The sequence below is a fragment of the Drosophila rhopaloa genome, unplaced genomic scaffold (assembly GCF_018152115.1).
Source record: "Drosophila rhopaloa isolate 14029-0021.01 unplaced genomic scaffold, ASM1815211v1 contig_178, whole genome shotgun sequence".
In the NCBI taxonomy this organism is placed as follows: Eukaryota; Metazoa; Arthropoda; class Insecta; order Diptera; family Drosophilidae; genus Drosophila; species Drosophila rhopaloa.
The window spans coordinates 11328103-11347514 of NW_025335059.1; the positions used below are offsets into that span (position 1 = coordinate 11328103).

General features: G+C 37.9%; 2 protein-coding genes across 2 annotated transcripts; both read right to left on the reverse strand.

Moving 5' to 3' along the window:
- Positions 1–914: 914 nt before the first annotated feature.
- LOC108045948 (low choriolytic enzyme) lies at positions 915–1670 on the reverse strand. Its single transcript, XM_017125441.1, has one exon. The coding sequence runs from the start codon at positions 1668–1670 to the stop codon at positions 915–917; it is 756 nt and encodes a 251-aa protein (XP_016980930.1).
- A 762-nt stretch (positions 1671–2432) lies between these two features.
- LOC108045947 (protein fem-1 homolog CG6966) lies at positions 2433–19125 on the reverse strand. Its single transcript, XM_017125440.2, has 5 exons — positions 18330–19125; positions 5637–5997; positions 4977–5577; positions 3764–4556; positions 2433–3704 (listed from the first exon to the last, which is right to left on the reverse strand). The coding sequence occupies exons 1-5, from the start codon at positions 18387–18389 to the stop codon at positions 3519–3521; spliced, it is 2001 nt and encodes a 666-aa protein (XP_016980929.1). The 5' UTR covers positions 18390–19125; the 3' UTR covers positions 2433–3518.
- Between the last annotated feature and the right edge of the window lie 287 nt (positions 19126–19412).

Genomic DNA, 19412 nt, shown 5'->3' on the forward strand with positions numbered 1-19412 from the left:
ATTATAATTAAATTTGCGAAAAAAATTTAGTATTAGGAGGACAGATTCATTGTCACTTACAACGGTAACACAAGACCTGCACACCTTTTTCAAATTTTAAATATCAACCTTCTTTCCTTGAACATTTTTTAAAAGGCTATCATTTTGCCAAACGAAAGGTCAATGCTATTCATTTGTCAAATTAACACCTAATGAAATGTAATACACCATTTCGTAAGAAAAGGAGAATAATTTTGTTTGAAGAAAGTTAAATGTTAAGCATTTTCTTCCCTTTGTCACTTTTTATATTCAGATTTCATCTGGTATGGGGTTTTTATTTTGAAAACCAGGAACTACCATTGTGGAGAGAGTTTAAAAGTGGGAGGACCCCAGAGGGGACTGTGACGGCTCAAATAGGCAGCTTCAGACACTCGGCCTTCTTAAGCACTTAGTGCACATTAAGTGCCAGGGATTTGGATTGTTTGCTGCCCAGTCGCTTGGCCTCATGCCCAATCCACTGCAGTCTCTTTTCAACATCCAAAAGCCCCTTTTTCTTCTTCAACAGCTTCCTCGTCTACTGCAAAGTTAACTGACACTTACACTTGCACTTCTACAAAATCAAATGCAATCGCCTTGGGTTTTGCTTTTGATTCTTTTTTGTATGAGCGACTTCCCATTATCAAGAGGCAAGAAAAACGCTTTCCCAGTTAGCAGAGATTGAAAGATTGGCATTAAGGGAATACTACTTTAGGAGTAGTTAGGGAGGAGATTTTGAAATCAATATCGATTAATGGTAAATGAATTACAATTTTTAAATAGGTCGTGAGCCAATAACAATTATTTAATTAATTTTCCAATCCCATTTGAAGACATCCCATTCAGATAGCCGAATCTTTATTTACCAATCCCAGTCCTCGCAGGCCATTTATCCCCATTTAGCACTTGTACATTAGCCGAATCTTGGTCCAATCACCCTCCGAAGGACCACGCACCTGTCCCATATCCCTCTCCACTTCCTCACCATTGATTAGGGCACGGATCGTAGGCTTTGAGGGATCCTTGGCGAATGCGTTTTTGGCATAGTGCATAACACTCTCATAATCATAGGGAACATTAAAGGTGGTGGTCTGATCCATGGCCATGAACTGCGACCAGTACTTTCTCGGGATGTTGTCGTAGTCGATTTTCACATACTCATCGCGATCGGGACGACTTTGCTCGTGGAAAAGGCCCAACAAGTGGAGGGTTTCGTGTTGGATAACCGCCGGCATGGTAAGGCATCTTTCATTTAGGACGACATCGTGGGGGCCAAAGGATAAAGGTTGGTAGCCCACTCGGGTTCCGCACATATTCGGCGATTTCTTAAAGAACACATATCGTTTGCCTGTGGGAGGAGATCCCTCGATCTCCTCAAACTGCACGCATGTCTGTTCGCCAAAACTCGACATCGCTGTCCGGACATTGGTCACCTCCTGTTCGCTGTAGTCCCCAGATATTCGGTAGAGTATCTTGTTACCAGGCCAACGTTGGAGCGGCGATTGCAATGCATTGCGGGTCTTGGCCTCCGCCTGTTCATCGTCCACATGGATCTCGTTGTAATAGTTCTCGTAGGACTCGATCCCTTCGGAAGCCACCAGGATAGGTCCGACAACCACCGCCAAAAATATATACCGAACTGTTGGAAGGAACATTTCTTTAGTTTATGACCAAAGTTGAACCGTAAAACCGCTTTTATAGCCTTTTGATTAAAATGTAGTTATCAGTTTTATTTCTGTCTCGAAAATATTCTTTAAATTGAGGTTTAACATACATACATACATACAGACAATTAAAAGACATGCAAACTTGTTCTCCTACACCAACCTTAAACACTGTGCAACAAAAACGCCATTAATTTTGTTCAACCTTATTCGGATAACAAAAAGTCAGTTATCTAAATTTAGATTTAAAGAAAAATTAAATTGAAAAGCTTTTTTGACTAAATCGGGGAATTCGGGTGCCTAAATGTTTTCCAATGCGAGGTTTTTAAATAACAAATAAATAAAATCCAAAATAATAAAAAAAGGAAACATTTTGTTGCGCAATGAATTAGCCAAACACATTTCTAGATAAAAGCCTGCTCTCCATGAACATACAGCGATTTGATGGAGCCAAGTTCGACCTTATCCGCTCACAGACTTTTATGGCTAAGGTGCAGTTTAGCATTTGCATAGCTTAACATAGATACAATATTTATATGTTAGCATTTGCCTAATGTATGCACTTCAATCTTCGTTTCAGTATACAATGGTGGCTAGAATAGTGTTTAGGGCTCTAATTTTTTCCAATAAGCTAAAAGTCATCTAACTAATTAATTTTGCTACTATTAGTCCCCTTTGATATATGAAAATTCAGCTGTTCTAGAGCTAAAATATGATTCTAATTAACTAATAAACTAATCAATTTAAACTAAATTTCGATGATTATGTCTTAATTTGCCGTGATTTATTTACAAATCAATAATCAATTGTAAAAATCTAAATTTAATTTTACATTTCAAAGATCATTTCAAGCAATATAATTTTCTAGCCACCAGTGTATTTTGTCAAACATGATACTTAATCCTCCGATAAGCCAAGTCGTCAGCAAACTTTTCACATATTCCATAGCCCCATTTCTGGGATCTGAATACGCTAATATATACACATATGCATACGTTGATATCGTAAATTAAGGTTTTGCATTTGGGTTCTTTAAGTTAGTACTATGTTGCTTTGGGACGAGGAGGTTTAGCTCCAGTTATAAACCAATAGTTGATTATTGTTGTTAATTACAGTTTGTATATTTCCAAAACTTCGTTTTCTCGTTTATAAACAAACGCATCACTAAGACGTGACTTGTGGGTGGTGGCCGATATTTTTTTTTTTTTTTTTTTAGGTATTTTGGTTTTTGGATTTTCCGTGGCTTGAGCGTGGTTGCTGCAGCGTTGAGGAGTCGCCGGCTATGTGCCAGATAATTAAAATTAAGCTGCTCAATCACGCCCAGGCTTTTGGTCATATAGTACAAGTACATACAATGTTATTTAATCATAAGTCATACAAAATAGAGTAGCAAGAACACATAATTAAAAAAGAAAGTTTCAACAGATTTCACAAGCAAAATTCAAAGACAGCAATTTATCTCTTCTAGAACTTTTCATTGCGTTGTTTCGGATATCCGCCTGGTTTTCTTTTATTGGCTTCTGTTTTGTTGTCGTTGTCAATAATAGTTATCGTCCTGATCCGTCGATTCAGGCACTTTGCTTGCTAACATCACAAATCAGTTTCCAGTCGTTAGTAACGATCTCGTCCATTTTCACTTTTTTCTTCATTCAGCATAGTTTCGAACTCTCTCTCCATCTCTAAATATACAGTAAATAGACGGTAGTCATAGTAGTAGATATCATTTAATGGATGGCGGGCGGGCAGGCGGTTGATCGATTGCTACTGCGAGTGATCTAGTGAGCGGTTGAGTGAATTGAGTGCTTGACTCTCGTCCAGTCCTCGTCCCGATCCTCGCCTCTAGTGCAGCTCGATAAACTCGTACAGAGTGGCTGGCACGGTTCCCTCGTAGTGGATGTCATGTTTCTTGATCGTCCTTGCAGCTAAACACGCCAGTGTTGTGTACTTCATAGGGTCGATGATCTTATGCATCGGCGTGGGGGCCAGCAGACTCTCAAACGTCTCGCCAGCATCGTTTTTGGTGTCCTAAAAATCCAGAGCCGCGTTAGTAAAATGTTTAGGAGTTCCTGCGATACAATACTCACCAAATGAGCTCCGCCCTCGAGCAGGATGTGAGAAAGGGGCTCCACATAGGGCTGCATGGTGGCGAGATGGAGCGGCGTGTTGCCCGCCTCGTCGACGGCATTCGGATCCGCTCCCACCTCCAGCAGGGCTTTCGCTAGAGTCACCGAGGGGAACTGGCAGGAGGGATAGCGGCCGGCCAGGGTGCCCTCCCGATAGCAGGCGTAGTGCAGAGCGGTCCGGTCGAACCGAACGCGAACCTTTAAGCGATTCAGGCGGTACAGGGCCCCCATCACCTGGCGACGCATCTCCGGGTTGAGGGCATCTGTGTCCAGCAGGGAACTCAGCAGACAGCCTATGTGAATGGCACTTATCATGGTGCGACTCAGGGCATTGGGATCGTGGTTACAATCGTGCTGATGCGCCGAAAGCAGTGTCGTTGAGGAGGAGGAAGATGCGGAAGAGGATGAGGAAGCAGAGCAGGATGGCGATTTGTCAGCTGCCGGCAGCTGCTTCTGCGGGTCCTGCTGGTCCTTCTGCTGTTCCAGCGTAAAAGCCTGGCCCCGCTCCACCTCCTTGACCGCCTTGTAGAAAATGGTCAGCATGCCGTCCGCCTCAATGGGTGGAACCACTCGACCCCTTGGCAGAAGGCGACCCGCCTCCACCAGCATGAAGCTGAAGAGCTCGGCGAAGGACAGTAGCGAGGATTGCGTCATCGGGCTGAGTGGCTGCAGGATCTTCTGCTGCATGGTCAAGGCATATGACCAGAGTTCGATGCACCGGTCGAAGCGTCCAGCATCCGCATAGTGGGCACCCCTGAGAAGAGAATTAGGAATGGTTAATAATGTCTATGAGATGTTATAACCAAACCAACTCATTTTGGAACTGCCTTGCTAATTTTTCTCTTAAATTATAAAACCCTCAGACAAGGTATCAAAAATGTAAAAGATTTATTTTAATTGGAACATTGAATTGTCTTCACCAGCGCTAAGTTGGTATCTCTATTGCCCATCATATTTCACAAATGCTGATTTTATTTATTTATTTCTATTTATGGGTTGATAAGATTATAGCATTTGTTGTGTCAAAGAATAACCTTTAGAACGATTGTAGAGAATATTGTCATTTGTGATACAAACTAACAAACAACTTTATATTTGCCAATGGTGTTAAGCCTTAATGCTTTCGTAAGAGTTTCGTTCAGCTTAAGTGACTTAAATAAAGAGCAGAGCTTACCTGAATCGGATGTAATAGCTGGTGTCTGGATGGGTGGGTCCCAGAATGCGCTGCCTTATGACCAGAGCCTGCATTCGCATCTCGTCGGGATCCAACACCATCTCCTCCAGTTCCTCCACGCTGGTCACCTCTTTGACCATCTCATAAGCTGGCACCGGTTCCTGAACCTTCTTCTCCAGCGGTTGTCCCAGAGACCGTTCCTCGAGCGCTCGACGCCACAGAGTAAGTGCCGCAGCCATGTCTCTCTTCCGGTCCACATAGGTGGCTCCCAGCAGCTCCAGAGCGTGAATCCTCGACTCCCTGCTCACGCAGGGCAGTGTGATTAGGTGCTCTACGATGGGCATGTGACCGGTGACACTGGCCGCCAGCAGCGGAGTCATTCCATAGTAATCCACGTCCATTGTGGCGCCGTGCTTGAGCAGCAGCTGGAGGATCTGCAGGGAACCCGACTCGGCGCAGTCGTGCAGCGCGGTGTTTCCTTTCACGCTACAGCGATTGACGTCCGCGTTCAGGGATAGTAGATACTGGGCGATGCGGAAGTGGCCCTTGTAGCAGGCGATCATCAGGCAGGTGTGGCCATGTCGGTTCGCCACCTCAAAGTCTGTGAAGTAGCACAAAATTAGCACACACTCTCATTTAAAATAGTAATAAGCTACTAACCCGCTCCGTGGTGCACCAAATACTTGACGATCTCGTAGTGCCCGTCAAAGCAGGCGGCTCTCAGCGGTGTCGAATTCGTCCTGGTGGTGCTGTTTACATTCGCCCCCCGCCGGACGAGCATCTTGACGATGCCCAGGTGGCCGGCAGCCGCTGCGCACCACAGCGGTGGGGCGTCCTCGATGGGCTCCCCGTCGAAACTGACCGATCCCACCTGCTCCACGTTGGCCCGACACTTTGTCAATAGGTATTCTACAATGTCGTAGTGTCCATTGCGACAGGAGATGACCAGCGGGGTGGCTCCGTTCACTTTTGCCGAGATCAGGCTGCCCACTTCGGCGGAACTTTTGTTGTAAAGTGTGGCCTGTAAACAGAAAAACAGCGCGTATGTGGGTTAGTTTTGAAATCAAATGGGAATCTTGAAATTTATGACAATTTCGTTATCAGAAAATCCATTCGTTTGCTTTGGGGAATAACACACTTCAAAGTGCATTATCAATAAATTTAAAGCTACTGCATATGCTTGGAAGTGGATCGAAGTACTAATTCAGATAACCTTTTATTTATACTTAGAGCTATAATTAGGTTTTATAATATAATTTAGATTGATTTTTTTTTGTTTGGGACCAAAAACATTTTTTTTGTCGCTGACTTTTGAGCATGTTAATCTCCAAGATTGGTTAAGATCTCTCTAAATGGGAAAAGGACAAAAATAAAACAGGGAGTACCTGTGTAAGTTTTTAACTCAAATGGGTCAATGTGAAATTTAAAAAATGTATGACACTTTCGTCATCAAAAAATTTGCACTGGGGAATAACACATTTTAAAATGCACTATCAATTAATCAATGAATAAGACTATGAAAGTGGAAATGGACGTGATTCATTTTCAAAAGACAGTTTCCACACATCTAAAATCTAAATCATCGTTCTCAACTGACGATGTTATTTTGGTCGATTTGTTAGTCATCATTCAACCACTTGTTTATGCAATTTATAATAAATAAATAATAAACTACGTGAGACCTATCAACGCAACTGATATCAACCTTTTCTTTGATGCGTTTTTCCCCTGATAATAATACTGATCTGAATCACATACAAATTTCAATTAGAAACAATTTTTATTTAATCAATAAAAAGAACGATTATAATTTATAATTGCTTCCAAACAAAATGATGGCGAACAAAGCGAATTGCTGACAGAGCGTGAAAAAAACTCGAGCCACCTGAGCAAGAGATAACAAATGGGTGGGGAAGGCACTGGCAGAGATATGGCACGAGCAATAGAGAGACAGAGAGAAAATCGAAGAGATATAGCCAGAAATCAGCTGAGAAATATCATGTCTCTCTTTTCAGCTGTCTAGCAATGCTGATGGGGTGGGGGGGGGCTTTATTGTTTAGATACCTCTTTGCGGCCCATGCCGATTTGAAATTGAAATTCATTTATGTCAAACGTGTTTCATTTTCGCTTTATAGTATGCTAATTATGTTGTTTGCCAGCGCGTGCAGGGGGGGGCAGAGAGGGTGGGGGCTAAGTGAGATGTGGTGGGGTGGGGCTGGTCGCCAGATTGGCTACGTCGAATAGATTAAAGCTACAAAGGAATCAACAATGAATTCTATTTAATTTTTCTAAGCAAATTCAAATAATTTCCATATTTCTACACAGAAAAACTAATATTTATTCATTATAAAGAAAAGACAAAATAAAACACAAAAATGATTTGAAATGATATATTAAATTGTGATCTAAATATCTGAGAATAAAAACATTTCTTGAATGAATGAATTTTTCTAATATTCACTAGAGCTTTTAACCTTATTGCTAGACCTAATTTTTAATGAAATAAATTTACATATTTATTTCTGTGTAAAAGTTTTTGAAATAACTACAAGTAACAATAAGGAAATAATGTGGCATTAGGGGGAAACCGTGACTTGACCACATCAGTCCGTCGTCTAGACAAAGGCATTATCCACCTATCGAACCCCTCCTCACCACCGCCCCTGTCTATTTAGAACCAGAAACGAGATAAGCACAAAGAGGAATACCCAAGATAAAAGATGCCAGCTGAAAAATTATAGCAGATGACCTTGTGAACGCCGCACGGCTTATTTTGATACAGTCAAAACTGGCAAAGTACGCCGATATGACTAAGAACATATGAACATGTGAAGTGCATAAAAATTTTCTTATTGATAGTTCAATAACAATTCAAACAATTCAAGAACTGGATTAAAAAAGGATTTAAATTATGGTTTATTCTGGTTTAAATCGGTGAATGAAATGCTGAGTGGGTATTATTTTTCTTCACTCTCTCTGTGTTCAAATGCTCTCACTACCTATTTCTTTTGCTCTACTTTCCTAACAATTTTGGCGAAGGAAATCGTTTCCTACTTTTCGGCTCTTGGCCAATTCGCCGTATCTCGATATTATTGCAATCGTCACTAGACAGCGGCATTCTTTGTCTTGACCCCTTTAAATCCCCCGCCCCGCCAATCAACGCCTCGTGCGCGTGACAAGGAAAAAATAACATTAAAACAAAAACAGAGGAAAGCAGTCAAAATAAAAATAAAGAAACATTTTTGGCAAGACTATTAAGCGGAAAACGTATTTTGAAAATCAAAATTATTGGGAAGTCTTTTCGGCACAACAAGTGCAAGCGCAAACAAATTGAACAATGAAAATTACGCATTAATTTTTGCATTCTACTCGATGCGAAAGCAAAAGGAAAAATTATTTATGTTACAACGACGCGTTATCGTCGATTCCATTTTATTGGCTACTGAACTTTTCGCTTTCACACCCGGGGTAATATTGATCATCAGCAGCTGTTTTCTTCTTTTCCGCCTTCTGATTAATTGTGATTAAGGCTTTGACAGCCATGAATCATTTTGGTGTCTGAGTGAATTAAAAATTGAGCTAATATCGGAAGAACATGGAAAAATAATATCAAGGAAAATCTACACACCTTGATTATTATATGTTCTATAAAAATAAAGTGTTTACTTTTTTTTTGATAAGACTTTAAACTTCACGGAAGCACATTTTAAGTCTTATCCATTAAAAAAATTTAACTCACATTATTTAAGATTCCGATAATTGACCTTTATGTATGTTAAAGGTTGTCAGAAATAGATCTTATTAGTTCAACTGAGTTATTTAGTACTCAAGAATTTTTCTGATACTTCTAATCAACTTAAATATTATTATATTATTATTATTACTTCTCTAGTTTAACTGAGGAGGATACCTTGAAAATTACTTTATTTTAGCCCAGTGTCATACAAAATTACTCATTCTGTTGTATCTTTGATTTTTCCTTTTATTTTTCCCTCTCTCTTTCTGTATATCTTCCTTTTAGCCATTATTTAACCTTGTTACTCAGACCCGAAGCCGAAAAAGCTTTAAACGAAATGAAAAGTCAATCTGACAATAGAAGAGGGCGGCCTGTGTGGCACAAAAAACCAGCGGCACGTGAATTGTGGGCGGACCAAAAGGGTGAAGGAGTGGCAGGGGGTCAGGGGGTGGAGTAGGAAGCAGCGGATATGGTAGCAGTAGGAAAAATCAATCAATTGTGTTCAGGCATTATGCTATAATGTATGTGACCCCGCAGATATTGGTTGACTGGCCTTATTGCTGCGAAAAAAACGTAGTATCAATCTAGAAATTGAACTAAACGATGGGAAATTATTTACTTCCTAAATGTTTTATTTCATTTAAGTATGCTAAGTAGGCAAGGGTTGACTAATAGAATGGAAAACGTCATAAGGCTTTTTTATTGGGTATACAAACATGCAAGCATTATTCAAAAGCTTTTATCGAAATTTGAATATGACACTTTTAAGTTCAGAATTTGCAAGAATCAAAAGGCAAGACTTATGAATATTTATTGATAGATAACATGTCTGATTCCACGGTAAATAATTTACTTTGCAATAAAAAACCATTAAAACCGCAAGCTTTTTATTTACATAAGTATTAATCCGACGTTCTCCAATATGCACTCAAGCACTAATCTAGTATTTATTTTAGCCCTCACCCATAACAAACTTGTAGATTTTGACACATGGATGTAATTCATATCTAAGCAAGATTGTTTGTAAACAATACATTAATATTGCAAAATTTTGCATTTGCTATTCTACTTCAACAAGTATTTCCACAAACACGCATTCTCCCCAGAAATTCCTGTTTATTTTTCTACTTAAATTCGATTCACATGCCAAGACTCACAGAAAATCCCCAAAAACAGAAAAGTTCCCCCGCAGAGAATACGAATGAATAGCAAAACAAATACGCTAAAAGTCTGAATGCAAAGGGTCAAGTTAATTTATGTTTTATAATTGATATAAATTACCTTGGACCACAAAAACAAAAATGAGAAATCTCACTTCCACAAAAAAGTGAAAATAAATTTCTTTTTAATTGGCTGTCTGTTCCTGACTTGTTTCGCGAATTGGGGAAATGTAAAACAGCAATTTCCCAAGGTATTTATTGTTTTTGAACATTTCACATATTCACATATTTGTTCTCGGATTCAAAAGGAGAGTGAGTGGAAACACCTTGAGCCCAGTTTACCGCTATGCACAAATGTCAAGCTAAAACGGCCTAAACACTGCTATTAAATTAAGGCAACAACACGAACAAACAACAAAAATTGTTCGTTTCCGTGTAATAAACAATAAACAACTTTCCATTGTTGTTGCCAAGCCACTGTTTCTGTCTTTTTGTTGGGCTTGTGTGAATTGTTAGTTGGTCTTTTCGCTTTGCGATCAATTTCCAGCTTTGACCGTTCGCTTTATCTATCTCCCCCCTCTGAACCACACACGCATATTTTATTATAATTTTGACATTGAACGAGTTCAATGTCGATGATATGCAAGTAGACAGTCCGAGCCTCAAGTTCAGCCGACTTCAGACTTGGTCATCACACTCCAATATAATTCAATTTGGGATGCCGTTCGACCGCTCGACCATTCAACTGAATACTGACCGTGTACGGTTCGAAATTCGGTATTCGGGGCCCGGCATTCAAATCAGTCAAACTCAAATTATTTGGTTTATTTGTTAGCTTAGCCGCGACTGCGCTGTCGGCTCAAGGGTGACAGAAGACAGAGCTTTAAAATTAAATGCCATAAAGCGGGAACCAGGTGCAAAATGACCAGTAGCCGATAAAGCTGACCAAACAGAAGCCCAGGGAATAGCATTAAAAAATGGCAGGAACAACTGAAACACTGCAAAAAAAAACTTTTTATTTAGTTTAACAAACCTAAGCCATTGGGTTTTTATTAACATTTTAATTTTTAATTTAACCAACCAAATAGAAATCGATGACCATAATAACAGGATATGCAGAAAATGTTTATATCAAATGTAATATGGTTTAATTGCATTGAGATAAGTTAGAATAAGGCAAAGTCTTATAATATTATATCATATAATAATCTTATAATCCGAGAAATTCCTTCCAACTTCATTCAATTGGATTTGCATGGATTGCTTCGATCTCTACCAAATTTAAACATCAACGTTATATTTCTTTTAGTGCAAAAGTCTGAAAACGTCAACATCAGACTGCGCAGCCGCAGCATCATCATAAAATCTTGAGGTCAACGGTGCTTTTAACGGAGCATCTCTGAGGTGAGGAACATAAAACTGGTTCAATAAGAGGGTTCGCATTAGAGCACTGCCGGCAGTGTCAGGGTCAAGGTTGTTTGAATGTCTCAGGGTGTTTGGGTAAATGGAAAAAAACTAATTAATTAAATGAAGCGTGGAAAATTTAAGAAGGCGCCCATAGATTTTGATTAAATTAGGCTCTTATCATTACACATGCGCTCGTATGCGACTATTTTGTTATCAGTACAACACTTGTATATCGATGAGATTATTTTTATTAAGTTTTTGTAGGAAGATAGTACTCCTAAGGGAGCTCGCTTTTCGCTTGGCAAACATAAACAAACCCCACAGATGGGATTGAATTCGGAAGATAAGAAAACGCCAAAACAAACACTGCATGAACTCTTCCTCATCTTTGTTGTCGGCAGCGGCTGCTTTTTTTTTCAGATTTATGATTATATGAGCATTTAATAAATATTTTTATTGGAATCCCACACGGGAATCGGACTTTCCCTCGTTTCGTTGTTTTAGTTAATCGTGCGATGAACTTGACAACTTTGATCGTAGAACAAAACAGTGTAGCAAGTAAAATAACAAATATAAAGTGGTGCTTCAGAGAGGTCGAAATGTCAATGCCCTACTGATATACGGGGATATTTTTTTTTACAACATTTAAACGCTTTAGTGGAGGAATTTAAGCTTTCATGATTTATCTAAAAATAAAGAACAGAGTATGGAAAACAAAGGAGCAAAATTTTAATAATTTACTAAAACAAATAAGTCAAAAAACAAAATCACCAACTCTTTGTCTTTCATTCTCCTTGTAGAATTTTGTTGGCATTGTAAATAGTTAAGATGGGCGATAAAAATGCACTGAGCGAAATAATAATTGCCGGCGATTGTCTGCGTTTCTAGGTTGTTCAATTCACAGTCATGGTTAATTACGCGGGTTGTTAAACTTCAAATCCGGATGTCACCTTCACGGAAATATAATTGCTTTTTGAATGATTATTTGTCTTTATTCTCTGTTTCGTTGTTTTACGCCGATACATATTTGGTTTGGCCAAAAGAGGTCAGAGAATTTTACGACACTTCAAAACGGCTGGCAGTTTTCATTATTGATTTCTGGATGCTTCCTTCTAGACAACTCAGTATAGATTTTGTTTTACCAATTATACTAGGTTCAGATCAGTAGCTTATTTACTTTAACAATTGTTAAGTTTTCGTTATGAATACATTAGGTTTTAAATATTGTTTACTTATTTAAAGCTTCACATAACGAACCGCTATTATGCAACAACTATTCCAACTTAAATATATAAAAATAACCATTTAGAGCCGGCCAAATGTTTAGCTTAATTAAGAAGTTCTACTCAAGTATATGGCAACTTGTTTTAGCACTTCCTAATGCCAAGTTTTCCTCTATATACAGATTGCATAATGGCCAAAAGCTCGCCAAAAGTTGCAAAACCATTCTTGGGTTTCAAATATGGACAGACGGGTCGAAACAAAGTTTCTGGATTGCCAAACAGTCACACAGGCATTCTAATCGAGTTTCTCCCAGTGCAGAGACCAAAACAAAAGCCCTCAAATTAAATTCAAGAGTACAGAGAAGCAAATATTCAGGGTTCTCTAGTGGGGAACAAAACGCACGACGATAAAGCCAATGAACGCTTGTATTATATACAGACAGACAACAGAACACGCATCGAGTTTAAACTTGGGCTTTGTATCTACGTACATTTGCCGCTCTTCGGCTTCAATTGTATTGTTATCTTTGTTGCTGTTAATTGCCCATCCTCGTTCGGGGTTTGTTGTTGCCCAGATGGTTTGTATACATTATGTACAAGATCAAATAAATATACATCTGCTGTCAAAGGTAGAGTATAAATATTTAGGAAGAGGCTGAAATACATTTCTAACATCCCTTTGTATATATTTTTAAGTTGGATCTGAAGTTATAAAAAGTATCTTACTAAGTGTTTGATTAAAAGCAAATATATTTTTAACAATAAATATAACAAAGAAAAGATGTTCTAAATCAAGAAAAAAAAAAACGATTTTATCAATTTTACCACAATCTTAATAAATTATAAAACAAATATGTGATTTATATTTCTAATCCCAGGAAACACCGATATTTTTCTTCGAGTGCGCCTGTTTATGTACTCGATGATGTGGGTAAATATTCTCGTACTTACAGAGACCAATGGCCACAAAGCCAGCGGATGACAAAGACCACATCCACAGAGAATCGGAGTCAAAGCAAACCAGCAAGATTGGCTCTGACCTTACACACACCATTGGAAACTAATAATCAAGAAGCAGTTAAATGGCAAGCAAGTAGAAAAACAAAAATAAAAGAAGCAGGTCCCCAAGCTTAAATCCAAAGCTTTAACTCCGCTCGGCCCAAACAATATCGAAAAAAAAGACAAGAAAAAACGCAGACAAAATTTTCGCATTTTGAGGTTACTCAAATAAACCTCAAACGGCAAACGAGTAAATTGCAAGGCACAAGAATCAACCTCAACCCAAAAAAAAGAAACAGCTGTTGACCAACTCAAAATTCACTTTTTCGGTTTTTGCATAAAGCCAAACGAAAAACGAAAAGCGCTCAGAGGAAAACCAATAACAAAGTGTACATCGAATTATCTTGATTGTTATGCCTTGGCAAATGTTTTGAAAACGCTCGAAAAACGCTGGTTGATTGAAGTGTTTCTTTGAAAAAACGTTTTCTTGATTTCGAATGGTCTTTTCGAGCTTTGTTTTGCATGTAATTAAAAAGGTCACGATACAAATTCTACTTCAAATTTAATGAGACTTAAGTGAAAATAATTAATCAGTTTTGGTTAATAGCTTATCGCTACAAGGCTAATCAATAATGACCAATTCTATTAAATTGAATGGTTAATAGGAACTCAAAAGAGATAGACATGGGCATTACTAGTAATAGGGAAACATTAAGTTTAAATTAAAAACTTGTTTTATTTCAAATATACCCGCATTTTATTTGTAGCTATTTTTAAAGTAGCTCAAATTGTATCACAGTAAAATGGCTGTTTGGTTAAAATTCAGATAACAATTCAAGAGCATTGAACTCTAGCGCTCTAGGGTGAACAGTAATTAATTTAATAAAAGCCTGTTTCAGTAGAAATTAGTCATTGAACCTTAGATTTGTTCTTGATTAAAAACTGGCTCAAAGGTTAGAGTTTATAAAGCTTGCTGAAATGCACTAAAGCCCATAACAATTTGAATGCTTTTAAACCGGACTTGTACCTTTTAAACATTTAAAGTTGTTTATAAATATAAGCTATAGAGAAGAAAAACTGGCACGTGCCCAGAAAAGTTCAATAAAAATGGGTTTATAGATTTAAATTACATCCGGAGATGTAGTTCTCACATAGCAGAAATATACAACAATGTATTTTTATTCATTTAGCTTGTTTGTATTATGATAAGATTGTGTTAGATAATTATTTTCAGAGCGTTTATACACTTAAATACATTTCTTTCTGTAGGTATACATTCCTTAAAAACTTCTTTTTCAATTTACCTGTTTTACCAACGAGTTTCCATAAAGTTTCTAAAAAGTTAAAAAAGTTATCTAGCGATCTTCGGAGTTGGTCTAGTTCCCCTTATCCACCCTCAACCTCATCAATCATTCGATCTGGCCCCAAATCACGTAGAGCTAAGAAAACCCAACAAAGTGGAGAAAAAAACAAAAACGAGGGGGAAACAGAAAAAGAGAACCGAAAAAGAGAAGAAGCAGCGGTGGAAGAACGAAGAAATATTTTGTTGTGTGTACTCAACTTTAAGTGGCACTTCAACTTCGTGTACGGCGTCCAACTCTTCGGTGAGGTGTTTTATTTTTTTGCTTTGAGCAGGGGAGTCGTTGGGGTGGCGAAGGGGGCATTTTCTTATTTTTGGAACAAACATAAACAACGGCTAGCAAGAAAAACCAGTTCTATGGGGCGAAGGCTAGAACATGTTGCACGTCGTACCGCCAAGCAGGTTGCCTCGCAGCCTCTCCCTCATTCGCATTTGGAGCATTGAGTGCAGCAGCCCATACACAAAAAGCTATTTCGGGGCATTCTTCAGCACATATGTATTTTGTCTTTTGTATTTACATTATAGTTATGTATTCCATTTGCAGGGGACAACTCATGCCCGTCCTCCCCTCGCTCCGAATCGAAAAACTCACACCCCTTGAATGACACACTTCCAGGGTCGAGCCCCGTCTGTCAGGAAGTTTGATGAAGCCAACAATACCCAAAAACGAACAGGAATATCAAGCTCGTGATACACTGAACCAAAAAGATAGAAATAATTTCTTTTTTAATTAAATAATATTTTCTTTTGGGAACTTTTTTCTTTTTTTTGCAGTTTATTGAAAAAAAAAACATGTTGACAAATTATTTTTGTATATTATTATTTACTAAGCCTCTCTTTTGTACCTTATCGGCAAAATTGAAAAACATGAATTTTTGAGTTAATAGGATTTAAGTGCATTTTACTATCATTAAACAGTTTTAAGGGCATTATTATTTACTGTTTAGAAAAACCGATTTCTACAGCAAATGGTCATTTGGTTGAACACTGAAAATGGTTGACACTGAAATGGTACGTCTTAAGAGTACACAAGTGACTTAAGTGTTTATTTTTCACTGTGTAGAGGGTCGAGCCTTCCGAATCGGTGTGATTGAACGCTTTCAAGGATAATTGTCAACAGCAGCGGCTTCAGGAGGAAGCCGAAAAGCAAGAAAACAAAGCCGGTGGAATGGCTCTTTGTTCTCTCCGATCAGCATAATAATAATTTCAATAAGCAAAGTGCGTTCGCTTGTAGGCGTTGCTGGGGGCAGAATCAGTATAAAAGAAAGAGAGGGGTGTACAAGCGGAGAAAGAGACGGGGCGAACTGCTCCGGCAAGTGACAATCGCGGAAGTAAACTGCTGCTGACGACGTGATTTCAGCTGTTAAAATTCGCTGTCGTTATTAACGTGTTCCACAGCAACGTGGCCCAAATGCAAAAACAACACTCAAATTAAATGGTTAAAAATACTTGCTACGCATTTGGAGCAGTCATCGGCAAGAGCCACAAAAACAACACAAATAATAACAAAAAGCGAGTGTCTGAGCCGATAAGATAAGGCCGCCAAAGGAAATGAATCAAGCTAGGGGGAAAATGTGAAATCCAAGGCAAAGAAAATCAAACAAAACAAAAACAAAGCAAAGGCGAACTAGATTAATTCTATGTTTATCTTAAAACATATTCTTTTTTTACTCTAAAGATCTTTCCAATGAGAGTAATCCCAGCTTATTTATAAATACCATAGATTCAAATTTTTGAATTTATGATTGACCCTTGCCCAACAGGATGAATAAATTAAACGTCAAATTGACAATTTAAATTATAAGAATCACCTGTTTTTAATAATTACCTAATTAATTTTTGTTTAATGTATAAATTCTTTGTTTGATATGTTATCAGTCAATTTTTTTCCATTTTCTGTACAAATCATTTTGTAGCGTTTATTATTTTTTGAAAAAACGTTTTCGGGGGTAAATTTAAATACTTTTGAATAATTTTATTTTCTTAACTAAGAAATCTTAAAAAAAATAATAATACTGAAGAGTTAAATAAAGTCTAAATATTACTTGGCAAAATAGCATTATATAAGGAGAATAATTCCAGTTTATACGGCCTTCGGTTTATCTAATTGCAAAGTCAACAATAAGTTTTTTTAATTGCTAAGACATAAAATATACATGGTTCATAGCCGTCTGGCAGGAAAGTGTTTTTCGAAAGAGAATTATTCCAGTTAATTTACATGTCCCTCGGCTGAACCAATTTCCATGTCACGTATAATTTGCTGAAACGCGAGGCCCAAGTACATACAAAATATGGCTGTGCTAAACTTAGAATCAAACACACACTAGTGGGACTTGCACAATCGTACTAAATAATAAACACCCACGAGTATGAAACAATGCAAAAACGGGGGCCAAGTGAGGCTTCAATGCAACAGCGCCAATTGCAGTTTGCCAGTTTGTGTTTCTATTTAATTTCTGTTTCTATGGCGGTGTGTGCCAATGTCAAGCTGCCTCTTTGGATGCCAGGCCGAACCGAAGCTTAAGCCCAATCCCAAGAACTTTGGTTATGCAAAGACTCTTGCAGTCGCAAAAGTTTCCGATCCGAAACGCCCACAATCGCCTAGCCGAACATATGTATTTGTTATTGTCTTACGTCAAGACAAGACATTCAGCTAGTTTCTAGCAAAATAGCTTTAAGTCACTAAAATAACATGTTTCTTATCAAAAATATTTATATTTTAACTCTCACTATCTGCCACAATGAAACGAAAAGTAAGATATTAGTTCGGGTACGAAAGTAAAAAACTGGAGAATATCTATTCTCTGTTGCTAAAACGATTTGAAGCTTTAAACACATTTTTAAAGAGAGTTTAAAATACTGGGATCTACTTGATGAAGATTTTTTTCGGTATGCTTAAAAATTATTTTGAATTTGATTTAGTTTATTAAGCCTGGTTAACGGTTTTTCATTTTTATTTTACAAGCTTTACTTTTTGTTATGTAGGCAAAAAAAACATATTTTTGCTATCCATATAAACAAAATAAAATTAATTGCAATAGTACGTTTAAGTTAAATTTTCAAATAAAAATGTTTCTTAGTTATGGAATAGAGAAAACAAAATTTCAAAATCCAAAATCTCTCCAATAAAAATATAAAATTTTACTATGAAAATATGTATATTTTTGTATGTTTTTTCATGTTAGTTTCCCACAATCCCCAAAATTTTGCTTCTTTCTAGCCAGATTTTGGTATTGGGCCCAACAGCACCGTTGGAGAACATGCGCGTGTTCGGCTTAGTAGAGAGCGCTTGTGTGTGCGTGTGTGTAAGTGAGCGAGAGAATTTTATTGATTAGTCACAAGGCTAAATAAACTACCGAGTTTGTTGAGCAGCTGAGATTTCTAACAACAATCAAAATAAGAATATCGCAACTTTCCAATTGGACAGCCAAGTGTAGGTGGAGTGTTAATTCCCGAAACGAAACTCACCTTTAATTGCGCCAAATTGTTGTCCCTCGCTGCGTTGAAAACAATGAATTTGTAATCCATTTTGTGATTCAATTAAATGGCATAAATGCCGCAGAAAGTCGCTCGCTGAAAATTAATTATTTTCCTTATTGTTTGGCGGTGAAAAATATTATTTTGTTATTTCGCTTTGCTTCTTTCTCCGCCTTCGTCAAGTGAGAGGAGAGAGCGAGAGAGAAAGAGAGCGTGTGGGAGAGCGTCGAGATTCTTGAGGATGCTGTTGTTGTTGTTTTTATTTTTTGTCTGCCTTTTTTCCTAGTAATTTATTTTGATGTGTGGTCGATTTTCTGCACAAAAGAAGAACTTTCCAACCGAGCGAATATATAATATGTAACGATTGCGTTTTCGCCGTACTTTTTATTGCTTCCGTGTCTTCCTGGCAATCGAATTACCTATCTGTTAGCGCACTTTTCATTCGCCTTTTGTATTTTGGTTTGGGTTTGCCCTCAGGAAGACGAAAATTTCTTTCTTTTACTGCGTTTCGATGTTGATTCCGGGTCGTTGGATATCTTAATTCTTGCTCTCTAGGGCGGTTACTAGAGCATTAAACACACTTTTTCCGATTCGATTCGTTGCGATTCCACACTATTCAGCACAAACTTAAATCCCTTTCCGTGTTTTTCGAAAACTCGTCCGACAGCCAGGAAAGCAGATCGATGGTCTGTGAAACTCTTTGAAATCGCTCACGAAGAGGCGCGCTGTTTGAACCGTCCCGCCCGCGATTTTGCGACAAATTAAATTCCAAATAATTGTCAAATGGTCAGTGTGGCCGCGTAGCAATAAGAAAAATATACCTTTTAAATCATTTGCACCTTTTTTTTAATACCATAAATATACCACCAAGTTTTCGATTTATTATGAATTAGGGGAATTCAATCAGCCAGGGATGCATTTTTTTTTATCAACTTTTCAAATGCTCATTTTTTTATTTAAAATTCATTGTAAGTTGAATTAAGGCAAGCATTATAAACTTGTATATAGGCCAATAATTATTTACATGTTTAAAATACTAAAATACTCTTGGTAATGTATGGCATTAGTGTCCTT

Coding starts and splice junctions, on each gene's coding strand:
- LOC108045948 (XM_017125441.1), bottom strand. CDS start 1,670: ATGTTCCTTCCAACAGTTCGGTATATATTTTTGGCGGTGGTTGTCGGA.
- LOC108045947 (XM_017125440.2), bottom strand. CDS start 18,389: ATGGATTACAAATTCATTGTTTTCAACGCAGCGAGGGACAACAATTTG. Junction 5,998..18,329: donor ACAATTTGGCGCAATTAAAG/GTGAGTTTCGTT, acceptor TTCTGTTTACAG/GCCACACTTTACAACAAAAG. Junction 4,557..4,976: donor AGCTATTACATCCGATTCAG/GTAAGCTCTGCT, acceptor TTCTCTTCTCAG/GGGTGCCCACTATGCGGATG.